The sequence below is a fragment of the Mustelus asterias genome, chromosome 26 (genome assembly GCF_964213995.1).
Source record: "Mustelus asterias chromosome 26, sMusAst1.hap1.1, whole genome shotgun sequence".
Lineage (NCBI taxonomy): Eukaryota > Metazoa > Chordata > Chondrichthyes > Carcharhiniformes > Triakidae > Mustelus > Mustelus asterias.
Window position 1 is genome coordinate 1,094,829 of NC_135826.1, and position 14,606 is coordinate 1,109,434.

Sequence of the window (14,606 nt, forward strand, 5' to 3'; positions counted from 1 at the left end):
TTTTATCTCATCGGGCAGTCATTGTCATCATGTTTTGGATGCCTGACATTGCATTGTTAAGCAAAACCCTTTTTACTTTCAATGAGAACTGGATTTTGGAAGTTGAAGTGTAGCCACGATATGTCATGTATTTTTCAGTTTTGCTCCTAAGAGGGAAACCAGCTACTTAGTAGCAAGCCTCTAAATCCAATAAGAAAAAAGCGAGGCCACATCTGCAAGCTTTTTTTAAAGATTTGGATGTGGGACTTGTTGACTGGGAGTGTCTCAGAGGGAGGTGTTGACCCGTTAGAGAGAATCTCCATTACAAGTAAGGAAGTGTTAGGTTTTTTAGGTAACATTAAAACTGACAAATCCCCAGGGCCTGATGGCATCTATCCTAGACTTCTCAGGGAGATAAGAGATGTAATTGCTGGGCCTCTGACGGAAATCTTTGTCTCTTCGTTGGACATAGGTGAGGTCCCTGAGGATTGGAGGATAACGAATGTGGTACCGTTATTTAAGAAGGGTAGCAGGGATAACCCGGGTAATTATAGGCCGGTGAGCTTGATGTCCGTGGTAGGGAAGTTGTTGGAGAGGATTCTTAGAGACAGGATGTATGTGCATTTAGAACAGAACAATCTCATTCGTGACAGACAGCATGGTTTTGTAAGAGGGAGGTCGTGCCGTACAAATTTGGTGGAGTTATTTGAGGAAGTGACAAAAACGGTTGACGAAGGAAGGGCCGTGGATGTCGTCTGTATGGATTTCAGTAAGGCATTTGACAAAGTCCCTCATGGCAGGTTGGTTAAGAAGGTTAAGGCTCATGGGATACAAGGAGAAGTGGCTAGATGGGTAGAAAACTGGCTTGGCCACAGGAGACAGAGGGTAGCAGTCGAAGGGTCTTTTTCCGGATGGAGGTCTGTGACCAGTGGTGTTCCGCAGGGCTCCGTACTGGGACCTCTGCTATTTGTGATATATATAAATGATTTGGAAGAAGATGTAACTGATGTTATCAGCAAGTTTGCGGATGATACGAAGGTGGCTGGACTTGTGGATAGCGATGAACATTTGTCGGACAATACAGCAGGATATAGATAGGCTGGAAAATTGGGCGGAGAAATGGCAGATGGAATTTAATCCAGATAAATGCAAAGTGATGCATTTTGGAAGAACTAATGTAGGGGGGAGTTATACAATAAATGGCAGAGCCATCAAGAGTATAGAAACACAGAGGGACCTAGGTGTGCAAGTCTGGAAATCCTTGAAGGTGGCAGCACAAGTGGAGAAGGTGGTGAAGAAGACATATGGTATGCTTGCCTTTATAGGATGGGGTATAGAGTATAAAAGCTGGAGTCTGATGTCGCAGCTGTATAGAATGCTGGTTAGGCCACATTTGGAGTACTGCATCCAGTTCTGGTCGCCGCACTATCAGGAGGACGTGGAGGTGTTAGAGAGAGTGCAGAGAAGGTTTACCAGGATGTTGCCTGGTATGGAGGGTCTTAGCTATGAGGAGAGATTGGGTAAACTGGGCTTGTTCTCCCTGGAAAGACGGAGAATGGGGGGAGACCTAATAGAGGTGTACAGAATTATGAAGGGTATTGATAGGGTGAACAGTGGGAAGCTTTTTCCCAGGTTGGAGGTGATGATCACGAGTGGTCACGGGCTCAAGGTGAGAGGGGCGAAGTATAACTCAGATATCAGAGGGACGTTTTTTTTACACAGAGTGTGGTAGGGGCCTGGAATGCGCTGCCAAGTAGGGTGGTGGAGGCAGACACGCTGGCATCGTTTAAGACTTACCTGGATAGTCACATGAGCAGTCTGGGAATGGAGGGATACAAACGAAAGGTCTAGTTGGACCAAGGAGCAGCACAGGCTTGGAGGGCCGAAGGGCCTGTTTCCTGTGCTGTACTGTTCTTTGTTCTTTGGCCTACTTATATTTGAGAATTTGTATACTTGTATGTGTCATATAGTAAATGGGTACTGCATATAATGCTGCTATTTCTAATACATTTATATTTCTCTCTTTTTAGGAAAGTAAAGTAATACTAGAAAAATCAGGTATTGTTGAAGATCTTGAACTTTCTTACTAAACACTGCATCTCTCTCGTTTGCCCTTTTTTCTCTCAAAGCATAGTCAGTAAGTAGCGAGTGTAACAGAATTTTGTAGTACTGGTCACTTGAAGAAAAACAGCTGCAGGAAGAATGGAAAACTGAGGTGATCTATTCATTTGGAAAATTATGCTGCCGCCTTTATTGCATAGTTGATCTTTCTGATGCTTTCAGGCCACTTAGCGCGTGTTTTTCAGCCTTCAGCAACAGTTGGCGAAGTATTGGTTTTATCAATTCAAAAAGTGAGATTTTAGTTGTTAAGAGAGTCTGAAACTGCAGTCATAACTTAAGAAAGCAGGAAATATAGATACGTCCAATTTAACATGGTTACACCATCGTGTGTGTGTGTGTGTGTTACTTTAATTTGATTCTCACTGCAAAATTGCCTTTCACTCAACTAGCCCAGAAGGAAAGTGTTTGGTGCATTGTTGCATATTCCTTGTAAATACAGCCAGGCTTGGGTTTTATGTCGCTGCCCCATTCTTTACAGAGTCAGAGTTGCTATCTGGCTGCCTTGAATAAATTGTTTTGGCTATTTTGATGCTCATTCAAGCAAATTCTGTGCAGGGGAGGGTAGAGAGAACCTTGATTTAACTTTGACCTTGGTCTGCTCCATTCAGTTGATTAGTGACAAGGAAGAAGCAAAAGACTTTGTAAAAATAGCCAGGAGAAGAGAGAAAATTGAAGGGACGTATTTGAGTGTTCTTATGTGACAGTATTGGCAATGTTGAATTGATGTTTTGAGACTGCAAAGATGACTTATTGCTCTTTTCTATGGCTTGGTATTCGAGTTAAACAGGCTATTTTAATCACTAACATTTTATTTCAAGAAGAACCTTCACTTTTAGATATTCAATGCTGGTCGCGCTGTATGAAAATGTGCTTGATAAAAGATGAGCAGAGATTAATGTTCATTATTAGTTCAATACAGTTTTTTAGTGCTGAAAGGGAGATTGTATTTACGTAGCACTTTTCACAAACTCAGGTTGTCCCAAAACATCTCAAAGCCAGTGATGGACTGTTGACGATGGTTGCTATTGCTTTGTAGAAAATGCAGCAGCCAATTTCTGCACAAAAAAGCATGAAATAAGTCACCAGATAATTTGTTTTAATGATGTTTGATGAATAGTGACCCACGATGCCGTGTCTATCTGAGATGACAGCAGGAAACACGGTTTAATGTCACCTCTGACAATGCAGCAGTCCCTCAGTACAATACTGGAATTTCAGTATCGTTTGTGTGCTCAAGCCCCTGGCATGGGGATTCAATTCAGAACCTCCTGACCTTGGGGGGGAAAAAGAGTGTTCCTGCAGAGCCACGTTTTGGCTTCTTCCGGCACCAAAGCTTCCATTGTCTTCTGTTACTCAGAAGTGATCAAAACTGGGAGCCAGGTGAGCAAAAAAACTAAACCAAAAATTATCTGGTTAAGAAATCTTGTGGCCAGTGACTCTGACATGACTGTGCAGCAAGATAAGGGTGGTGATCAAACTTCAGACATGGTTTAGCCAGACTGTACTTAAATTTCAAAGCTATTTCAACACTTTACCAATTGTGCTTTCAATTACAGACTTGGTAGCATGTGTAAGTATGCCAAACTACAGAAACCTTACAGAATAGGTAACACTGTCTTAAATCTTGCAAAACAGTACAAAAGTTGTTCATTAACCTAATAGTGAGGAGTTTGTTGTGGAAATGAAGTGGTTTGAAATGATAAAGAAATGTTTGAATTTAGTGTCTGCGTGTGCACAAACATGGATTTACATCGAAGAACTGAAGAGTTGGGACTGGTAGACCACATTTGTGTAGTGCCGTCCTGTATGTTGTGTCAGTTGTAGGGTATTTGAGGAGTTAAAATGTTGAATCTCTGGGTCCTCAATCCAGGCATTCCATTCAGTTTACAGGAATTGAATAAATGTTTTTAGTTCTGACCATTTGAAGTGCTCCTGTTAACATTTGGAGCAATTATCTTGTCGCTTTGTGACATGGGTGAATAACTAAGAAAGTAATAACTATTACACTAGAACCTTCTCTATCTTTTACGTTCCCTCAGTTTTCCAATCTCCCAATGGATTCAAGGGTAGGGCAACATATTAGCTCCACATGTATACTTGCTATATATGTTGTAATTAAACCTTGTGCTATTCTATTCCATTAATCCCATAGAAAAGGAGAATGTAGCTGAGAATTCGGGGGAAACTTGTAGTTCAGTTCCTACAGAGGAGAAGCCCCCTGAAGATCCACAGCTATTGATGCAATATATGATTGATATGGATGCCTACCAAAAAGAAGAGGAAAATAGCACTCTAACCAAGGTTCAAGTGGAGGACAATACGTTGGACGTGGATAACGCAATGCCTGTGGATGGACCCAAGATGGAGACTGACTGTAAGCAGCCTACCAAGGAAAAGGTGGACACTGAGAAGATGGATACAACTGAAAAAATGAACAAGATGGAAAGTTGCCAGCAGGAGTATGAAGTAGAAAAGATTGAGACAGAACCACAGTCTGGAGCTGAGGAATGTAAAGACAGTGCTTTGAAAGCAGAAGATGAAGGTTCTGACAAAGCAGCTAAGAAAGAACCTTCGATTGTAGAGGGCAGTGATCAGAAGAGGTTTGTTGTTTCTTAGTTTTAGACAAGATTTTCATTCATGCTAAGATGATTCCAGTAAACTTGTCTCATGAACTGTCCTGCGCAGTGGTGGTAATTTTAAACCTGATTTCATTTTTTTTCTAAAAGCTCCTATCTTTTCCCTCTACCGTTAGAGGCTGCTTTTGTTTATTCTTTGCACTCTCCTCCAACCTGCAAGACTGCTTAACAAATGGAGATTTTGCTCTGTGTACACACGCTTCACTGATATCAAAATATAATTGAGGCATTTCTTAAACAGATCAGATTGTAGCTGGGTCTAAAGCATCACTGATATTCACTTCTGCAAACAACATATTTGTAACTGTTTCATTTACAGTGTTGTACAGCTGATGGTAGCTGTAATAATGGGTAGGTATTGGAGAATTTATCTGGATAGAAATGTTGGTGCTTGATGTCTGTCTTGAAACCGTTTAATTAGTTTCTAAATGTCTAACAAAATCCACATTCTTGTCTTTAGCTCAGAGGATGCAAAAGATTCCAAGACTGCAACAAATCAAGAGAAAGGTAAGTTGTAGACTACACACAAAATCCATGTCAGCTTGTCCACCCCAAACCATGCTTCATACTTCATAAACTATTCAGCAGCCAGAAAAGGAAAAAATAGTCAGAATACAGAAGAAATAGTAACAATGACAACTCAAAATTCTTGCAATTAGTTAGTTGCTAACCCTAACCTCATAAGATCAGTTTAACCAGAATGAAGATGTTACAGGCAGGAGGCAACATGGATTCAACAGAGTCCTAGAGAGTATCACTCGAACCTCATCAGCTTTTTCAATTTTTTTGTAATTTGGAATGTAATTGTGATTAACAATTTGATGTATAAAGTCATATTTTCCTAGCGCTACGAACAAAGGAACAGGAGTCGACCATTCAGCCTGTTGACCCTGCTCCACCATTCAGTACAATCATCGGACACTTAAATACCTTATCCCCAAACCCTTTACATTACTGTAAATCAGAAAGCTATCCATCTCTACCTTAAACATACTCAATGGCTGAGCTTCCACAGCCCTCGGGTAGAGAATGCTAAAGACTTGATGGCTCTCTGGGTAAAGAAATTTCTCCTCATCTCAGTCCTATGTGACATCTCCTTATTTTGAATTTGTGCCCCCTAGTTTGAGACTCCCCAACCAAGGGAAACATCTTACCTGCATCTATCCTGTTGTCTATTCCTTTAAGTATTTTGCATGTTTCAGTGAGATCACCTCTCATCCTTTGAAATTCTAGAGAATACAAGCACAGTTTGCCCAATCTCTCTTCATGAAACAGTCCCGCCACCCCCAGAATAAGTCTGCTAAACCTTTGTTGCACTCCCTCTGGCAATAATATCCTTACTGAGATAAGGGATGACACAATAGTTAGCATTACTGCCTCACAATGCCGGGGTCGCAGGTTTGATTCCAGCCTTGGATGACTGTCTGTGTGGAGTTTGCACATTTTCCCTGTGTCTGCGTGGGTTTCCTCCGAATGCTCCTGTTTCCTCCAACAATCCAAAGTTGTGCAGGTTAGGTGGATTGGCCATGGTAAATGTGTGGGGTTACGGGAATAGGGGGAAAGGGCATGGGTTAGATACTCTGTCAGAGAGTCGGTACATATTTGATGGGCTGAATGGCCGCCTTCTTCACGCTCACTTGCCACGGCTACCCGCTCACTTCCAGAGTACAGAGGCTGGTGGAGTGGGCAGTCATGTGGCAGATGAAATTAAATCCAGAAAATTGAAGTGATACTTTTTGGTTGGAAGACTGAGCAGAGGCAATATAAACTATTCTAAAGAGAATGAAGGAATAAAGAAACTGGGGTGGATGGGGTGGGGAGAACGTACCTGAACGCAAATTGTTGAAGGTGGTAGGGCAGATTTTGTTGTGATTAAAAAGATGTATGGAAAATTGGACTTTATAACCAGAGACATTGCATATAAAAGCGAGGAAGTTATAATGAATCTTTGTAAAACCCTGGTTCAATTTCAACTGCCGTGTCCAAACCTGAGCACCAAACTTCAGGGCGGATGTGCTTTGGAGGGAATTCAGAGAAGACTTGAGAATGATATCAGGGATGAGAGTCTACAGTTATATGGATAGATTGGAGAAGCTGGTATTGTTCCCCTTAGAGAAAGAAACCATGAAAGATTGAATAGAGGTGTTTGAAATCCAGACTTGTCTGGCCAGAGTGGATAGAGAAAATTTGTTCCCCCGAGCAGAGGGTTGAAACACCAGAGGATACAGATTTCAGGTGATTAGCAAAAGAACCAAAGGGAACATGAGGAAAAAGCTTCACGCAGCAAATGATTACGATAATGTACTGCCTGAGAGTATGATGTAGGCAGTTTCAAACATAGCTTTCAAAAGGGAATTGGATCTACATATTTAAGGTTAAAAGTTACAGGATTCAATGGGACTAGCTAAATTACTCTTGCAGAGAGCTGGTGCAGGCCTGATGGTGGAATGGCCTCCTGTACTGTAACTATTCCATGATTCAAAATTTAACAATTGGCCCAGGTTTAGCTGCCCAATGCGGTTTCTGAATGTTTACTACCATTTGCTTGTAGAAATATTACCTAGTTTCACTCCTGAGAGACCTGACTCGATCCTTTTCCCCCAGTCCTAGATTTCTCAATCAGGGAAAATCATACCTATTTACCTTCAATTCCCAGAATATTTTCAAAATTGAGATCAAATCACCCATTAACCTTCTCAATTCGAGGGATTGCAAACCTTTGTATAATGTTCCTCACAATTTAGTCCTTGGAAACCAGTTATTCTTGTTAATATGGACTGCACTCCACCTGAGGCCAGTATATCCTTCCTAAGGTATGCCTGAACTGAGAACAAAGAAAAAGAACAGCACATGAACAGGCCCTTCAGCCCTCCAAGCCCGTGCCCTAGCTAAACTTTTTTAAAAAACCTGCCCTTACTTGGTCCATATCCCCCTATTTCCTCCCTATTCACGTACCCATCCAGATGTCTCTTAAATGTTGCTCATGTGCCCGCTTCTGATAGCACCCACCACTCTCTGCATGAAAAAACTTCCCCTGCACACCTCTTTAAACTTCCCCCTCTCACCTTAAACCTGTGCCCACTTGTAATTGACATTTCCACCGTGGGAAAAAAACTGTTGACTATTCACCCTGTCTGTGCCTCTCCTAATTTTGTAGACCTCTATCAGGTCTCCTCTCAGCCCCCATCTTTCCAGTGAAAACAACCCTGGTTTATTCAACCTCTCCTCATAGTCAACACCCTTGAGCATCCTGGTGAACCATCTTTGTACCCCTTCCAAAGCTTCCATGTCCTTTTGGTAGTGTAGCAACCAGAACTACACGGGTCTAACCAAGGTTTCATATAGCTGCAACATGATTTCCCAACTCTTGTTCTCTGCCTAGGCTGATGAAGGCAAGCATACCATATGCCTTCTTAATCACCTTGGCCACTTTTAGGGAACTGTGGACTTGCACACCCAGATCTCTCTGTATGTTAATGTTCCTAAAGGTTCTACCACTTGCAGTAAAATTCACACCTAAATTTGACCGTCCAAAATAGAGTCATAGAGGTTTACAGCATGGGAACAGGCCCTTCGGCCCAACTTGTCCATGCCGCCCTTTTTAAAAAAAAATCCCTAAGCTAATCCCAATTGCCCGAATTTGGCCCATATTCCTGTATACCAATTGTACCCATGTAACTAAATGCTTTTTAAAAGATAAAATTGTACCCGCTTCTACTACTACCTCTGGCAGCCTGTTCCAGACACTCTCCACCCTCTGTGTGAAAAAATTGCCCCTCTGGCCACTTTTGTATCTCTCTCCAGACACAGGGAAATGCGTCAGCTCGCATTTGTCTGGATTAAACTCCATCTGCCATTTCTGTGCCCAAATATCCTGCTGTATCTTCTGACAATCCCTGGCAGTATCAGCAACTCCACCAATCAGACCACCCACATTTTCTTCCAGATCATTCATATATACCACAAACAACAGAGGTCCCAGCACTAATCCCTATGGAACACCACTAGCTATAGATCTCCATTCTGAAAAACACTCCCCCACCACAACTCTGTCTTCTATGACCAAGATGTGGAGATGCCGGCGTTGGACTGGGGTAAACACAGTAAGAGTTTTAACAGCATCAGATTAAAGTCCAACAGGTTCATTTGGTAGCAAATACCATTAGCTATCCATTCCATCTGCTCCTTCGTCAAATGGAGTGGATATCTGCTCTGTTTGAGAGCAGATATCCACTCCATCTGACGAAGGAGCAGCACTCTGAAAGCTAATGGCATTTGCTACCAAATGAACCTGTTGGACTTTAACCTGGTGTTGTTAAAACTCTTTCTATGACCAAGCCAGTTCTGTATCCATTCAGCACAGTTTGCCAGGTGTGATCTAACTAGAATATAGAACAGTACAGCACAGAACAGGCCCTTCGGCCCACCATGTTGTGCCGGGCTTTATCTGAAACCAAGATCCCACTCTCTATCATCCTGGTGTGCTCCATGTGCCTATCCAATAACCGCTTAAATGTTCCTAAAGTGTCTGACTCCACTATCACTGCATAGAAATCATAGAAACCCTACAGTGCAGAAGGAGGCCATTCGGCCCATCGAGTCTGCACCGACCACAATCCCACCCAGGCCCTACCCCGACATATTTACCCACTAATCCCTCTGACCTACACACCTCAGGACTCTAAGGGGCAATTTTTTTTTTTTAACCTGGCCAATCAACCTAACCCGCACATCTTTGGACTGTGGGAGGAAACCGGAGCACCCGGAGGAAACCCATGCAGACACGAGGAGAATGTGCAAACTCCACACAGACAGTGACCCGAGCCGGGCATCGAACCCGGGACCCTGGAGCTGTGAAGCAGCAGTGCTAACCACTGTGCTACCGTGCCGCCCACGGTAGCAGGCAGTCCATTCCACACCCCAACCACTCTCTGCGTAAAGAACCTACCTCTGATATCCTTCCTATATCTCCCACCACGAACCCTATAGTTATGCCCCCTTGTAATAGCTCCATCCACCAGAGGAAATAGTCTTTGAACGTTCACTCTATCTATCCCCTTCATCATTTTATAAACCTCTATTAAGTCTCCCCTCAGCCTCCTCCGCTCCAGAGAGAACAGCCCTAGCTCCCTCAACCTTTCCTCATAAGACCTACCCTCCAAACCAGGCAGCATCCTGGTAAATCTCCTCTGCACTCTTTCCAGCGCTTCCACATCCTTCTTATAGTGAGGTGACCAGAACTGCACACAATATTCCAAATGTGGTCTCACCAAGGTCCTGTACAGTTGCAGCATAACCCCACGGCTCTTAAACTCCAACCCCCTGTTAATAAAAGCTAACACACTATAGGCCTTCTTCACAGCTCTATCCACTTGAGTGGCAACCTTCAGAGATCTGTGGATATGGACCCCAAGATCTCTCTGTTCCTCCACAGTCTTCAGAACCCTACCTTTGACCCTGTAATCCACATTTAAATTAGTCCTACCAAAATGAATGACCTCACATTTATCAGGGTTAAACTCCATTTGCCATTTTTCTGCCCAGCTTTGCATCCTATCTATGTCTCTTTGCGGCCTACAACAGCCCTCCACCTCATCCACTACTCCACCAATCTTGGTGTCATCAGCAAATTTACTGGTCCACCCTTCAGCCCCCTCCTCTAAGTCATTAATAAAAATCACAAAGAGCAGAGGACCAAGCACTGATCCCTGTGGCACTCCGCTAGCAACCTGCCTCCAATCTGAAAATTTTCTATCCACCACCACCCTCTGTCTTCGATCAGACAGCCAGTTACCTATCCAATCGGCCAACTTTCCCTCTATCCCACACCTCCTCACTTTCATCATAAGCCGACCATGGGGGATCTTATCAAACGCCTTACTAAAATCCATGTATATGACATCGACTGCCCTACCTTCATCAACACACTTAGTTACCTCCTCAAAAAATTCAATCAAATTTGTGAGGCACGACTTGCCCTTCACGAACCCGTGCTGACTATCCCGGATTAATCCGCATCTTTCTAAATGGTCGTAAATCCCTACTCTAAGGACCTTTTCCATCAATTTACCAACCACCGAAGTAAGACTAACCGGTCTATAATTACCAGGGTCATTTCTATTCCCTTTCTTAAACAGAGGAACAACATTCGCCATTCTCCAGTCCTCTGGCACCATCCCTGTGGACAGCGGGGACCCAAAGATCAAAGCCAAAGGCTCTGCAATCTTATCCTTTGCCTCCCAAAGAATCCTAGGATACATTTCATCAGGCCCAGGGGACTTATCGACCTTCAGTTTATTCAAAACTGCCAGGACATCCTCCCTCCGAACAACCATTTCCTCCAGCCTATTAGCCTGTAACACCTTCTCTTCCTCAAAAACATGGCCCCTCTCCTTGGTGAACACTGAAGAAAAGTATTCATTCATCACCTCGCCTATCTCTACTGACTCCATACACAAGTTCCCACTACTGTCCTTGACCGGCCCTAACCTCACCCTGGTCATTCTTTTATTCCTCACATAAGAGTAAAAAGCCTTGGGGTTTTCCTTGATCCGACCCGCCAAGGACTTCTCGTGTCCCCTCCTAGTTCTCCTAAGCCCCTTTTTCAGCTCATTCCTTGCTAACTTGTAACCCTCAATCGAGCCATCTGAACCTTGTTTCCTCATCCCTACATAAGCTTCCCTCTTCCTTTTCACAAGACATTCCACCTCTTTCGTGAACCACGGTTCCCTCACTCGGCCATTTCCTCCCTGCCTGACAGGGACATACCTATCAAGGACACCCAGTATTTGTTCCTTGAAAAAGTTCCACTTTTCATTAGTTCCTTTCTCTGACAGTTTCTGTTCCCAACTTATGCCCCCTAATTCTTGCCTAATCGCATCATAATTACCTCTCCCCCAATTGTAAACCTTGCCCTGCCGTATGGCCCTATCCCTCTCCATTGCAATAACAAAAGACACCGAATTGTGGTCACTATCTCCAAAGTGCTCTCCCACAACCAAATCTAACACTTGGCCCGGTTCATTTCCCAGTACCAAATCCAATGTGGCCTCACTTCTTGTCGGCCTATCCACATATTGTGCCAGGAAACCCTCCTGCACACACTGCACAAAAACTGCCCCATCCGAACTATTTGACCTACAAAGGTTCCAATCAATATTTGGAAAGTTAAAGTCCCCCATGACAACTACCCTGTGACCCCCACACACATCCATAATCTGCTTAGCAATTTCTTCCTCCACATCTCTATTACTATTTGGGGGCCTATAGTAAACTCCTAACAACGTGACCGCTCCTTTCCTATTTCTAACCTCAGCCCATATTACCTCAGTGTGCAGATCCCCCTCGAAGTGCCTTTCCGCAGCCGTTAAACTATCCTTGATTAACAATGCCACTCCTCCACCTCTTTTACCAGCTTCCCTACACTTAGTAAAACATCTATACCCCGGAACGTCCAACAACCATTCCTGTCCTTGTTCTACCCACGTCTCCCTAATGGCCACAACATCGTAGTCCCAAGTACCAATCCACGCCCCAAGTTCATCTACCTTGTTCCGGATGCTCCTTGCATTGAAGTAGACACACTTCAACCCACCTTCCTGTCTATAGCTTTAGTTTTACTAATGGCTTTAGTTTTACTAATCTCAGGTCAATTTGTTTTGGCGTGTATAGCTCCTGTCCCAAACTGATTCTGTATCACATTGTTATCTTTTGAACACCACTCACTGGTGATTTGTTGTTTCTTTCATAGACAGGTTTGTCCAGTTCACTGTGAGCAGTTTCTGTTTCAACCTATTGGAATCTGTTTTAGCCAAATCTAGTATTTTAGTACCTGCATGGTGTTTCTCCCACATTTATCTAACAGCAGTCAAGATTAAGTTGAATATTTAAGCACTATTAGACTGTTAACTAAATCTGACTCATTGGTCAATAGTAAAGCCGCTATGTCCTGACCCACGATTTGTTCTCGGATAAAATGTTGCAGAAAATGAACCTGAACATTCTCGAGAAATTTTCTATCTTTCAGACCATTTCTGCTTCTCTTATGTAAATTGAAATCCCCCATTAAAACTGCTCTATCGTGACTACATGCTTGTCTAATCACTGCATTAATTATTCTGCTACTTCACTCCTGATACGTGGAAACCTGTGCACAACTCTCACCACAGTCTTTTTTTCAATTTCTTAAAAGTCTGCTTACTGCTTAACCCCGGCGCAGTCTTAGAAGTGATTCCATCCTTAACTACAAAGACTACGCTGAGAGTTTCATGGACAAATTACTTTTAAGTCTGGGTTTGTGCTTCCATTCCCCCCACACTGCTGAACCTCACAACATTTGGTGGGTTTGAAACACTGGACAGAGGTACCCCATACTGGAAGCAAATAGAGCACAGAATGCAACCCCCAGGTTTCAGTACATTTGAGTGGATATTTAAAATTGTAGCAGTTTCTCTCCCTCTGTTGTCACTTACGGTATGGAAGTTGTGGTTGGAGGGAGCAGGCTATAAGTTGTGCAGTTTTTCTCCATGCATCAATTGGAAGATAATTACGAATGAGAATTTTCCTGTGATTTAGGAAGAACTTTGGACACTCCAGGCAAGAATCTTTGGGTGAGTGGCCTGTCCTCAGCTACCAGAGCAATTGACTTGAAGAACCTCTTCAGTAAATTTGGCAAGGTGAGAATGAGTTTTCATGTTGTTATTGTTGGGGGAAGTAATATATAGGAGCTTGTAGTTATGTATTATACCACATTTTTAAGATACCTCAAGGTAGTTTACAACCAATAGATACACATTTTGAATTGCCATTATTAATGTTACATCAGCACATGTAGGAACCAAATAGCAAGATTCAGCAAGTGACATAAACAGATGCATGATAAATGAGTTTGCTGGTGGTGTTATTAGTTGAGGGAGGAATGTTGACCAGGACCCAGAACTCCTTGCTCTTTGAATGGTGTTTGGGACATTCTCTGCCCCACTTAACAAGTAGTTGAGGTGTGCTTGCAGCAACACAGTACTCTTGGTACAGCACCAAAGTGTCAGCCTAACGTGTGCTCGAGCCCTTCAGTAAGGATTAAACCCAAAACCACCTGAAGCATGAGTACTATCAATTGTATCAGGTAAATGCATAATATCATCTAATTTCTAACAGTTCATCTGAGCTGAAATGTCCAAGTGAGATCCAAAAGGAGAGGGTGTCACTGTGGCTACAAAATGTGTATCCAGCAATAGCTTAAACGTAAAGTCTGTTATTTTATAATGTGACTCGAGTTGAATCAGCACAGTTTTTGAATTGTTGTTGAATCTACCTTGACTCCTTTAGTGTTCTTTGTAATATCAGTGTTCCAATCCACTCTAAGATCTGAATCCTGTGTAGGCTGGTGATTGCAACATGTTAGGGGCTGGAGATGGGGCTTTAAACTAATTTATGGGGGGGGAGGGTGCAAAGGTAAGAGGAATTACGAAATCAATGGTCGAGGAGAGGGAGCGAGTGCAAGTGAATGAGGGCATTCAAGTAGTTAAAGGAGTAGAGGGAGAGGTTGATAGCGTTTCAGCAAATCGGGTCCAGATAAAAGCTGGAATAAAGACACTTTGCCTGAATGCAAGAAGCATTCGGAACAAAGTTAATGAGTTGATGGTGCAAATCAGCACAAATGGGTATGATCTTGTGGCCATTACAGAAACGTGGCTGCAGGGAGACCAGGACTGGGAGATGAATATCCAGGGGTATCAGGCATTTAGGAAGAATAGACAGGAAGGAAAAGGTGGTGGGCTAGCTCTGTTAATAAAAGATAATATCAGGGTAGTAGTGAGAGATGACATAGGCTCTAAGGAACAAAACGTGGAATCGTTATGGGTAGAGATAAGG

At 43.0% G+C, this 14,606-nt stretch overlaps 1 protein-coding gene across 3 annotated transcripts in view; it reads left to right on the forward strand.

Annotated features, from left to right (window-relative positions):
- LOC144479405 (scaffold attachment factor B1-like) overlaps positions 1-14,606 on the forward strand; it is a 96,554-nt gene that overhangs the window by 25,309 nt on the left and 56,639 nt on the right. For all 3 annotated transcript variants that reach the window (XM_078198035.1, XM_078198037.1, XM_078198038.1), the window contains 4 exons: positions 2,010-2,037; positions 4,253-4,700; positions 5,197-5,243; positions 13,311-13,411. In XM_078198035.1, the coding sequence (XP_078054161.1) occupies positions 2,010-2,037; positions 4,253-4,700; positions 5,197-5,243; positions 13,311-13,411 (624 nt within the window). The remainder of the gene's footprint in view (positions 1-2,009; positions 2,038-4,252; positions 4,701-5,196; positions 5,244-13,310; positions 13,412-14,606) is intronic.